The 12,770-nt window shown below is 34.8% G+C and overlaps 1 protein-coding gene across 1 annotated transcript in view; it reads right to left on the bottom strand.

Moving 5' to 3' along the window:
• Window positions 1–12,770, bottom strand: part of PDE11A (phosphodiesterase 11A) — a 332,704-nt gene that overhangs the window by 180,454 nt on the left and 139,480 nt on the right. The window contains exon 5 of the mRNA XM_045559347.1: window positions 7,313–7,377. Coding sequence (XP_045415303.1) covers window positions 7,313–7,377 — 65 coding nt within the window. The remainder of the gene's footprint in view (window positions 1–7,312; window positions 7,378–12,770) is intronic.

Genomic DNA, 12,770 nt, shown 5'->3' with positions numbered 1-12,770 from the left:
AGATCTACAAAAGTAAGTCAAACATAAAAAGCAACTGTTAAGGCTTCTGAGTTGCTATAATGTTGTTTACTGCATAGCATTGATCCAAGGGGCAGCTGACCTACATAAGCTACTTTGCTATACTTGATCTCAGTACTTATTCATGTGCCTTGCTGCTCATGGAACATTTTTACAGCTTTCATTCTCCTCTGTGACAGTTTTACTAGAATGACAAGCTCATTGGTCTGAAATTAATAGGAGTAATGAGAGGGTTTGTCTTTCATTTGAGTCTTCATGTTCAAAGCCATGAAAAAGAAAAGGCAAAAATTACATATGTTTAAGAAGTGAAGATTAAATGCTTGTGAAATGTTTCCTGGAGTTTATTAAGATGAATTTGGATAATACCCAACTTCATTACAAATGCTTCCTCCCCTTTATTGATGTTTAGTTCTTATAATTAGCACCATGCAAATGGGGCTTAGACACATACCCAACTAGTGCCATGGAGTTTATTTATAAAATAAGGTTATTTGTTTTAAAGTTTACATTCTAGATTAGTATAGAATGTCATACAGCTAAATTTACATGAACTGATAAATCTCTCCATGTATATATGTGTATATATACATACATATATACATATTTACTATATTTTTATTGTTGAGCTGTAAGAGTTATCTTTATATTCTGTATACAAAGCCCTTATCAGATTTATGACTTATGTATATTGTATCCCATTCTGTGAGTTGTCTTCTCACTTTCTCGATGGTAGCCATTGAAACACAAAAGTTTTACTTTTGATGATGTTTAATTTATAATTTTTTACTTTTGTCACTTGCACTTTTGTGGTGTCTTATCTAAGAAACCATTGTTTAATCCAAGGTCATGAATACTCATGCCCATGTTTTCTTCAAAGAGTTTGATGATTTTAGCTCTTGCATCTAGGTCTTTGATTCACTTCCAGTTAACTTTTTGTGTGTATATGTTGTGAGACAGGGCTTCCAATTTCCTTCTTTGTACATGAATAGCCAGTTGTACCAGCACCATTTGTTGAAAAGACTATTCCTTCCCCATTTAATTGTCTTGGCACACTTGTAAAAAATCAATGGACTATAAATATATGGGCTTATTTCCGGACTTTCAATTCTATACCATTGATCTATATGTCTATCCTCCTGCCAGTATAACATTGTCTTTATTACTCTATCTTTGAAGTAAGTTTTAAAATCAGAGAGTGTGGGTCCTTCCACTTGGTTCTTTTTCTTCAAGATTGCTTTAACTATTCTGGGTCTCTCATATTTCCATATTAATTTTAGGATCAGCTTGCCAATCTTGTCAAAAATTATAGCTGAGTTTTTTTTAGGATTTCAGTGAATCTGTCCATCAATTTGGAAAGTATTGCAATCTTAACAATATTATATTTCAATCCATGTATACAAGATGTCTTTCCTTTGTTTAGATCTTCTTTAATTTCTTTCAACATTTTGTAGTTTTCAGTGTAAAAGTCTTACACTTTTGAAGTTGTTTTTCTAATTTTATTTTGTATTTCTCCAATGTTAGTGTGTAGAAATACAACTAATTTTTGTATATCAATCTTGTATCCTATAACCTTGTTGAACTCATTTATTATCTCTAATAGTTTTTTGGTGGATTTCTTAAAATTTTCTGTATACAAGATCATGTCATCTACAAATAGAGATAATTTGACTTCTCACTTTCCAGTCTGGATGCTGTTTGTTTTTTGCCTAATTGCTTTGTCTAGAACCTCCAGTACAATGTTAAATAGAAGTGGTTAAACAAAGAGCAATTATTCTTGTCTCATTCCTGATGTTAGGGGCAAAGGTTTCAGTCTTTTACCACTAAGTATGATGTTAGTTGTGGATTTTTTGTAAATGTATGCTATCAGGTTGAGAAAGTTCCCTTCTATTTCTAGTTTGTTGAGTATTTGTTGAATGGTACAAAAGGATGTTGGATTGCTGGGAAAACTGGATTTTCACATGCAAAAGAATGAAATTGGACTATTATCTTATACCATACACAAAAATCAACTCAAAAGTATAAAATACCTAAATATATGACCAAAAGCTATAAAACTCCTAAAATAGAACATAGGGGAAAAGCTCCTGGACATTGGCCTTAGTTCAAACCCTCCAGATCAAGGAAGGGCACACAGAAGCCTAAACAAATACTAAATAAGAAACTTTGCCTTTTTGGGGCACATTGGTCCAAACATCCATCCCAACCATAAAGAATTTCCTGTTTCCCCATAGACTTAGAGCTTCCTGAGTATAATTGTTCTCAGTTACGGGGTTTATGCAAATACAGGTATAACAAAAAATTATTGGTTACCTTGGGACAAATCATCAAAGAGACTAAAATATTGTGACACAACAAAAGTCTATAAATTTCTTAGCTTAAATGGTTATCAATGCAATCAGACAAGAGAAAGAAATAAAGAGCATCAAAATGGGAAAGGAAGAAGTCAAATTATCCTTGTTTGCAGATGATATGATCTTATGTCTAGAGAAATCTAAAGATGCTGCAAAAAAACGACTAGAACTGATAAACAAATTCAGTAAGGTTGCAGGATACAAAATCCCAACATACAAAAATCAGTACCATTTCTATATGCCAACAGTGAACAATCAGAAAAAGAAATCAAGTAATCTCATTTATAATAGCTACAAATAAACTAAGATACTTAGGAATAAGCCTAACCAAAGAAGTGCAAGATCTCTATAATGAAAACTATAAAACGTTGATGAAAGAAATTGAAGAAGACACACAAAAAAGGGGAAGATATTCCATGCTATGGATTGGAAGGATCAATATTATTAAAATATGCATACTACCCAAAGCAATCTATAGATTCCATGCAATTCCCATCAAAACACCAATGACATTCTTCACAAAATAGAAAAAATCATCCTAAAATTTATATGGAACCACGAAAGACTCAGATTAGCCAAAGCTAATCTGAGCAAAAAGAACAAAACTGGAGGAATCACATTACCTGACTTCAAATTATACTACAGAGCTAGAGTAACCAAAACAGAAAGGTACTGGCATAAAAACATACCCATAAACCAGTGGAACAGAATAGAGAACCCAGAAATAAATCCACACATCTATAGTGAATTTATCTTCTACAAAGGTGTCTAGAACATACAGTGGGGAAAGAACAATCCCTTTAATAAATGGTGCTGGGAAAACTGGATATCCATATGCAGAAGAAGGAAACTCAACCCTTTTCTCTTGTCATATAAAAAAATCAAATCAAAATGGATTAAAGACTTAAATCTAAGACTTGAAACTATGAAACTACTAAAACAAAACTTTGGGGAAATTCTTCAAGACATTGGTTTGGAAAAGGACTTCTTGAGTAATATCTCCAAAGCACAGGCAACCAAAGCAAAATTGGACAAATGGGATCACATCAAGCTAAAAATTTTCTGGACAGCAAAGGAAACAATCAAAAAAGTGAAGAGACAATACACAGAATGGGAGAATATATTTACATATATTCTCATTATATATGCTCATCAGACAAGGGATTAATAACTAGAATATATAAGGAGCTCCAACAACTTGATAGGAAAAAATCAAATAATTCAACTAAAAATGAGCAAAGGATCTGAATAAATATTTCTCAAAATAAGATATACAAATGGCCAACAGGTAGGTATATGAAAACATGCTCAACATCATTAGTCATCAGAGAAATGCAAATCAAAACTACAATGAGATATCATCTCACCCCAGTTAAAATGGCTTTTTATCAAAAAGTCAGACAATAACAAATGCTGGAGAGGATGTGGAGAAAAAGAAACCCTTGTACACTGTTGATGGGAATGTAAATTAGCACAACCACTATACATAACAGTAGGGAGGTTCCTCAAAAAACTAAAAATAGAACTGCTTTATGACCCAGCAATCCCAATGCTGGGTATATATCCAAAGGAGGGGAATTCAATATGTCGAAAAGATATCTGCACTCCCATGTTTATTGCAGCACTCTTCACAATAGCCAAGAATTGGAATCAACCTAATTGTTCATCAGCAGATGAATGGATAAAGAAATTATGGCACATATACACAATAGAATATTATATAGCCACAAAAAGAATGAAATCCTGCCATTTGCAACATGAATAGAACTGGAGAACATTATGTTAGGTGAAATAAGCCAAGCACAGAAAGACAAATCTCACATGCTCTCATTCATATATCGGAGCTAAATATGATAAATAATTGATCTCATGGAAACAGAGAGTGGAATGATGGTTACCAGAGGCTGGGAAGGGTGGCGGGAGGAGGGATAAAGTGGGGATGGTTAATAAGTACAGAAATATATTTAGATAATTAGATAGAATGAACAATATTTGATAGCACAACAAAGTGACTATAATTAACAGTAAGTTAGGGTATACTTTAAAATAACTGAAAGAGTGGAATTGGAATGTTCCTAACACAAAGAAACATTAAATGCCTGAGGTGACTGATATCTCAATTACCCTGATACGATTCATTCACATTGTGTGCCTGTATCAAAACATCACACATACCCTATAAAGATATACAACTATTATGTACCCATAATAATTTTTTAAAGGCAAAAAACCTCCCCCAAAACAGCAAGCCTCAAACCAGAGTTCATCAGAATTAAAATAGTACCCTTAAATACAGTTACATGAAGTCATAGAAATTATCTTTAAAAATCTGTACTATTATACTTATGACTGATGTCCAGCAGACTGGGGTATCTAATGAATGTTATCTATAGTGGAGATGTTAAATGATGAAAGATTCACAATGTGTTGAGAAAAGGCTATGATTTGCAGACTCATAGTCTGTTTCAATGTCCCTTCCATGCCACTGCTCAAGCAAATGCTAGAGTCACTTGTCTTTATTTCTTTAACTTCCAACAAACGACTGAAGGAACCCACATCTACAAAAGGAAAATTACTGGGCAATGAAGGAAAGGTCTTCTGAGATAAATGAACATTCTACATTAATTTAAAAGCCATAAATAGAATGATGAAGAGGACTATCTCATAATGTCAAAGTTCAAAGGCACTTTTCAAATGTCTCTTTAAAGAAAATCTGACCTTTCTCTCTTTCTCTCATTCTTTTATTATCAGAAAGTTTGCCAAAGGCAGTCTGGGCCTTGGGTCATTTCATTTTGATATGGAAGTTCTTTCAGCATTAAAAATAATCCAAAGGCCAGAAGTATTTAACTCTGAAGTCACCATGAGAACGAACATATTCAGCCATATAAAAAAATAACAATATTGAAGCATTATGATTTCAAAGGTTGTGTTTTAATAACTCCATAAAGCTTTCTTCCCCATATATGAGAAATATAACTTACACGAGATCATGACTAGCTAAAGAAATCAGCATGAATGAATCTTTTTTCTAACGTATTTCATACTATGTTACAACATTCTATTTAGGAAAATTGCTGAGTATATCACTAGTAACCCTCCATGCCTAAATATCTTTGTTAGGTATAGATTAGCTGACACTGGATATAGATGTGAATATAAATACATTTTTCATTAATGTAAAAACCTCTTACCAAAGCCCTCTTTTTCCCATTTTAATTTACATTTCAAGGTATAATTTGCAGACAGTAAAATTCACCCTTTTTAGCATACAGTTCTGCAAGTTTTAACAAATGCAGTTGTAGAACCACCACCACAAGCAAGATAGAGAGCAGTTCTACCATGACCCCAAATTCCCCTGTATCCCTTTGTAGTCAACCCCTCCCTTAGTAGTTGTCCTCGAAACTACTAATATGCTTTCTGTTCCTATAATTTTGCCTTTTCAAGAATTTTCTATAAATGGAATTATACAGTATGTAACAAAGGCCTCTTTTAAACTTTATGCACTTGATAAAAAGGAAAGTAAATGAAGTGTTCATTTTAATTTATTGGTGTCTATTTCCTGAACTTAAAAGCAATAACAAATATAAAATTCAAATTACTCTTGAATAGTACATCTTGAAACAGGTATTACCCAGAGAGCCTTTTGAATATATAGATCTTCAGGACTTCATTTTTGAAGTGTTGAATCAGAATCTCTCAGTGTGTGTCCTGAGAATTTAGTGTCTACCAAACTCTCCAAGCTTGATTTTAATTCATCAACTAGATTTGGGAAACATTAACCCAACAAATATTCACTATATGAGATCAATGGCCAGATTTCAAATTTTGTGTGGTAATGGGGTCAAGGTTCAGAGGTTGGGAGAGTTTTATCTGGGTGATCTTGTCCTTAGATGTGGCCACTACTTACTGGTTGCAGGGCCCTGAGCAAGTTACTTAAACTAGATGAACCTTGGTCTTCTTCAATGTCATGCAGGGGAAGTGATGCCTACTTCAAAAGATTGTTTGGGTGATTAAATGCAAAGAAAGCATTTAGCATAGTACCCGGCACACATAGCACTCAATGGAGGCTGCTCATACAGTTCTAACTGTTACCAGTATCGTCATCATTGTCATCATCATCATACTGTCCTGGACACTTTTATGTGTCTTTCTGTGTATCTCTGCATTTTGGTCGATTTCATTATTTTTTAGCCCTTCTTCTAGAGGTGACCAAAGTAAAGAGAATCAATCTTTGCAGCAGCCCAACTGTTATTCAGGGCAGTGGAAAGCTAAGAGAAATTCGCCAATTGTCCCCAACCCTCACTTTTACCCTGTTATAGCCTCAAAGATGCCAAAGGAACAAAACATGAACTACTGGAAACTTTCACCCTTTTTTCTCCCAAGAGGATATTATTGGCCAAATATAGGCAAACAAGAGTGAGGAAGAGAAACAAAGGGCCAAAATAAAGCAAAAAATTTATGCTGTCTGCATAGTTAGGGAATATCTAAAAATTGACTTTATTCATGAACAGATTTAGTCAAATCTTTGGTGTGAAGAAAAATTGAAACCGTTGGCTTAAAGAAAGGAGGTTTGTTCCATTGCTACTCCATACTAACTTGCATAAAGAACTTGGATTCGAAGTTCAGACATCAGCAGAGTATTTTAAGATTTATTTCAAAACATTACAAGGTTCAGGGAAAAGGAGGACTCAAAGCTAAAGGTAACATTTTACTCCTATTATAAGTGCTAAAATTTGGCCTTAACTGATTGCAAGCTAGATGTATATGTATTTATTTTTAAGACACAATTTTTATTTAAGCCCTGAAATGCATGAGTGATGATATTTAGCTGTACGTGCTAATATAGAGAAAAATCAACTCCTATCCTCAAAGAATTATGCAATGCTGCCAACACCAAGAACCAAAGAGCATCAAAAGACAAACAGGAACCTCACAAGTCCTACCTGTTCTCAGCATCGGCACTGCACTTTGGGGACATCAATTCAAAGGATTTGGTAAACTTCACCACCTGCCACACAGAGAAACAATAAATATAGGTCAATTAAAGCTTTCTCACAATTTAAAATAATGCAATAAGCATTTTTCATCTTTATAATGACTATGACAATAATTAGAGATTAAAGAGAGATTTTAAGTGGAGAAATCCCAAAAGAGAGAAGAGGAAAATTCTATCCTACCTTTTGTATTTTACTTCTCACATAGCATACATTGCCAAACTTTAATACATTTTACTAAACATGTTTATAGTTTTACAGTGAGGTGTGTAATGAGCTGTGTTGGTCAGGCAAAGGGACATTTCATTTGAATATAATTTTATTTTTTTACTGTTCTTTTAACAACCCAATCACAATCAATGGAGAACCAGGTAGGGACAGAGCACACCTCAAAAAGAACAGAACATCCCTCTGTTAACTGTAGGATGCTGAAGTAAGCTCATCGTTGAGTTTGACTCACCATTGTTCTCAGGTAAGCTTTTTCATGCCACCACCCACAGATTCAACAACCATCCCTAGGGTGGATACTTTCTCCCACACTCATCCAGTGAAACCAGCACATCCGGTGCATAAGCCTGATCAAGACTTATTATGTTGAAAGGGATTTATGGGCACAGAAAATGTCGATGTAATCTTTCTTATTATTAGCTACTACTGAATTCTTATGATAAACTAGGCCCTCCATTGGAAGCTTCTCTGATTATTTCCTTATTATAACTCTATAAAGTAGGAATTTTTATCCTCACTCTATAAATGAGGAAGCTAATCCATAATTTTTAAGAAACTTTCTCAGTTTCACACAATTAAAATGAGACAACTGGGATTAAAGGAAGTCTGCCTGATCCTAGAACACCAGCTTTTTCAACAATACTATTCATACAAATGTTGAGTGAGAAAGGCACTATTTCTGGCCCTTGTAGGAGTGGAGGGAAAGCTTTCCTTCTTTCCTCTGAAGGTTTGCTGAAATAAACTGACATAGAAAGATTAACAGGAGAGAAAGCATATAAATTTATGAACATGCATAATAAGCACAGAAGCCTTACAAAATATGTGACTCAAAGAAAGGCCAGATGTCTGAAGCTTACATAGCACCCTCATTATAGGTGAGAGTGATGGGGGTATAGGCAATTTTGAAGGGTAGTAAATGATTTTCAGGAAACTTGAATGAGCCCAAAGAACAGAAAATGGCCCGGGACAAAGATTCTCTGAGCTCTGGAAGGCGTGGTGGGAAGGCGAAGGGTGGAACTTCACTCTGAACAAAGATTGTCTTGTTATGCAGATAAGGTCTCCCCGGTAATCTCTCAAAGCTGCCCTCAGAAGACTAGATGAAAAGTCTGGGCATGGTGACATTCCTCAGTCTTCCTTCCTGTAATATGAGTATAATCTCTGGTTAACTAAATTTCAGGAAGGGGATGGAAAGCAATTGTATTTTTTCTGGAGGAGCTTCAGATAAAGGAACTTCAGAGATAGAGTTCTACCCTGAACTTGGATGGAGGAAAAAGAGGTTAGAAAGTCTTTGGTTCTGAGGTTTGAGTCTAAGTCCTTTTTTTTTTCTTTTAGATCAAAGTGCTCAGCATGCCAAAGAACTATACTTTGGCATGTCATTTTCTGAGCCCTAATACCCTTTTTTTTGACAAGATAAACCACATGATAGAAAAGCAAGTCCTGTATGGTAAAAGGAGAGCATCTGAATGTCACAGGATGCTTCCAAGATTGACATTTAGATTTGCCTTAGCCAGATGCAGTCATGCTTCAAAGGCCTTTTAAATTAACCACTTACAAGGAACTGATGGACACATGAGAAAATGATTTGGAAACTGGGAATAGATTAAATATTAAAACAGCTTTATCAGCTAATGAACCCAAGGTAAGAGAATACAACATTAGGAAAAGAAAAGAAAAGGCCCATCACAAAGAAAATTGTGTGTGACTAGCTGAATGCAGCGCAGTGACAATAGCCCAACTACAAGGAAATACCTTTGATAACGATAGAATATATTTCATTTCATATTATGTGAATTAAGCCTCTACAGAATCACTCACTGTGGCAAATTTTATTTCGCAAATACAGTCACAAGAATATTTCCTATCCTATATTCTCTACAACATGACCTTCCTACCAATTAGTAGGCTGTCCCCTTGAATCTACTTGGCTTCTGATGGTTTCAACCAAGGGAGTAAATGGAAGAGATGCTATGTTTCTTCCAAGGTTATCATAAAAGGCAAACAGCTTCTACCTTGTCTGATGGAATACTTGTGCCCGGTGCCCTGAATCATCATGTAAGAAGTCCAACTAGCCTGAGGCCATTATGCTGAAAGGGAGCCAAACCATGTAGAAAGGCCACATGTGGCTGCTCTAGTCAGCAGTCCCGGTCTTCAAGCCATCCCAGCCCAGGCACCAGACATGTGAATGAGCAAACCTTCAGATGACTGCAGTTCCTAGCTACCTACAGTCTTCAAGATTTCTCAATGTGGCCCCAGATATCCTGGAAAGAGACAAGCCATCCATGCTGTGCCCTCTCCAAATTCCTGACCACATTTGTGAACAAAATACCATGGTTGATTTAAGCCTATAAATTTGGTGCTTATTTGTTACACACCAAAAGTAACTGGAATACCTATGTTAAGTGAGGATGTGAACAGAAATCAACCACTTAGAAATCTTGTTCCAGCTACAATATTCTTGGGTCTCACAAGGCCAGCAAGCCACAAAGAGACTATTTGCTATCACCAAGTAATAAATTCTTCAAACTATACCCTAAATAATTCTTAGAGTTAAAACAATAATAGTATAAATAGCAGAAACATTTCATTTGTTTTCAGAGTGGGAAATTGTCACAGATCTTAAAAAAAGGAGTTAGCCCTATATCTCCACTTTGATCTCTCATCATTTGTGATTTCTTTACATTATTTTGCTTAGATGATGTAAATTCTTCCATTTTTATCATATTCTAGGCTGTATCCTACCATTTTACTGTAAATGACACATTTTGCACAATCCTTTGTGACCAATTCATGATATGTATATATCGATGCTTATAACACCCTGGCAAGGTGGATATTATCCCCATTTTGTTGAAGGAGAAATAAGGTTTAGAAGGGTTAAGTAATTTGCCGGAAGCCATAAAAGCAGTAAATTGCAGAACTAGGATTTGAACCATGTCAGTTTGATTCCACAGTCCCAGTTTTCCCACTACTTCTCACTGCTTTCATAAGCAAGAGCAAGTGGTATTGCAACAGCAAATTATTTGAATATATCTCCTTCCAAACCAGAATACTTAAACTTTGCCTTTATTTATTAATTCTACAAATATTTACCGAGTACCTACTTTATGCCCAAATTTGAATAAACACAGACTAAAAAGTAACTTGCAGTAAAACAAGTTAGTTGGGTATAAAATTAATCAAATTACCAATAAACTATTAATTGTTTCTGCATTTGGAAATCAAGCAGGGTATATCTTTTAATTTGCTGATCTGATAGATGCAATTAAGTTCTCTAGTATTATTAAGAATACTTCTTTGGCTTACTTTTTGCTATTGATGAGAATATTTACTACTCTGTAAGGGTAGATATTAACTTCTGAAAAACTGACAGCAATGCAAATAATTTTTGTCCTATAGCAATGCAAATGAATTTTATCTAAGTAAAGATACAAATGATTTCTGTGCACTAGAAAAGAAAACCCAGTAGTTACAATTTTATTGTCCTGAATGATAGTAATCATTTGTAAAATCTAATCTAGCAATCTTAAACTAGCATTCTTTCAGTGCCTGTTCTGAATGAACTTTACCACCCTGCTATTTCTGTCATTAATGATTGTGTAGATCTTTGATATATGCTAGTTTTAGATTTGTACATGAGTTAGGTTTTTAACTTTTTGAAAATTGTCCTCTGACACAAGTATGTACTGAGTGTTTGTATGTGTCAAGCAGTGCTATTAATAGACACTGGAGCTAAAAGTACAAAAGTAAAATAAAATAAAATCCCTACACTCATGGAGTATACTTTATGGTAGTGAGCTTAATTTGCCCTGGTTCCTTAAAACTAGTGCTCCCTGGAAAAATAAGTGAACTTCTGATTTCACATCTTAAGAAAAATAACCCTGAGAAATGTTCAAAGAATAAAAGAGAATAAACTTCTTTTAAAAATATTTTTTTTTACATCTGAGAAATAGCAGCTAAGGTATATAACAAATTGAAGAGGAAATCTTAGAATTTTAATCTATAAAACTTACAGACATAGAATCACAAAGAGAATGAATAAGATACACAAACACCTCTTGATGAAATGTCACAATGTTTGAACTCTTGAAATGTAACAGAGGAAATTTTAAAACAATACTAAAAGAAAAAAAACACCTCTTTTTTCTAAAATGTTAGAACTTTTTACTCCAACATAAATCTCAGGCTAAAAAGAAAAACAGGGTCAAAACATTTTATTTTATTTGTTTTGTTTACTTAATTCATGTTTAATGAACAAAGGGAAAGTCAAGGATTATGTATCTTTCAACTTCAGCACTCCGGATCATGGCAACTACTAGCTGTGTCCCGCAATAAACAGGTCAATGGTATTATCATCAAAATCAGATGTTGAATTCATGAGCCATGGGTTGCTCTTGAGTATAGCAAAGAATTTAACCTTTCTCAAAGAGAGGTCTGGCCTTTGCCTTTGACTCCTGGGAGGTCCTCTTCAAGTCCTTGGAACATCCTGCCTGATAAATGTGTCTTTGTTTTCTTGGGGGCCTTGGGCTGGCCAGACAGTAACAATGTGATTTAGAGTGGGGGCTTTGGGTTACATGGTTTCAGTTCACCACTGGAGGGACACGGAGGTCAGCCATGTGGGTGGCCAACCCAGTTTTTGTGGTTAAGACCCAATAAAGACTCTGGACACTGAGGCTTAGCCCTGGTGGGCAAAACTTCATGCATACTGTCACACATCGTTGCCAAGAAAAGTTCACACTGTCCATAACTCCATGAGTAGAGGACAACTGAAAGCTCCACATCTGGAACTTTCCTAGATTCTACCCCATGCTGATTTTAATCTGTATCCTTTCTTGTAATTAACTGTAACTGTGAGTATAACAGTTTTCATTATGTTCTTTGAGTCCTTCTAGCAAATTATTGAAACTGAACATGGTCTTGGGAATCCCCAAACTCATAGGTAGTGTCAGAAGTGAGGGCAATGTTATTCTATGTTCCCTAACTTTGCACTTATGTGATAATTCTTAGGTTTCTGCGTCTTTAGAATAAAAATGAAGATAATCAAATACTAATGTTGACTGATCTTTGGTTAAATATTGATTATCCAGTGTGTATTGCATAGTGAATAGTATAAGGAGATAGTAAAGAAATAATAAATAAGGGTTCTAACCTTTAAAGACTTAGCATTTTTGATGGTTAATTG

Source organism: Lemur catta, chromosome 8 (genome assembly GCF_020740605.2).
Source record: "Lemur catta isolate mLemCat1 chromosome 8, mLemCat1.pri, whole genome shotgun sequence".
NCBI classification, from domain to species: domain Eukaryota; kingdom Metazoa; phylum Chordata; class Mammalia; order Primates; family Lemuridae; genus Lemur; species Lemur catta.
Note: the sequence above shows the minus strand (reverse complement) of the source record. Positions and strands in the feature narration are given on the sequence as shown.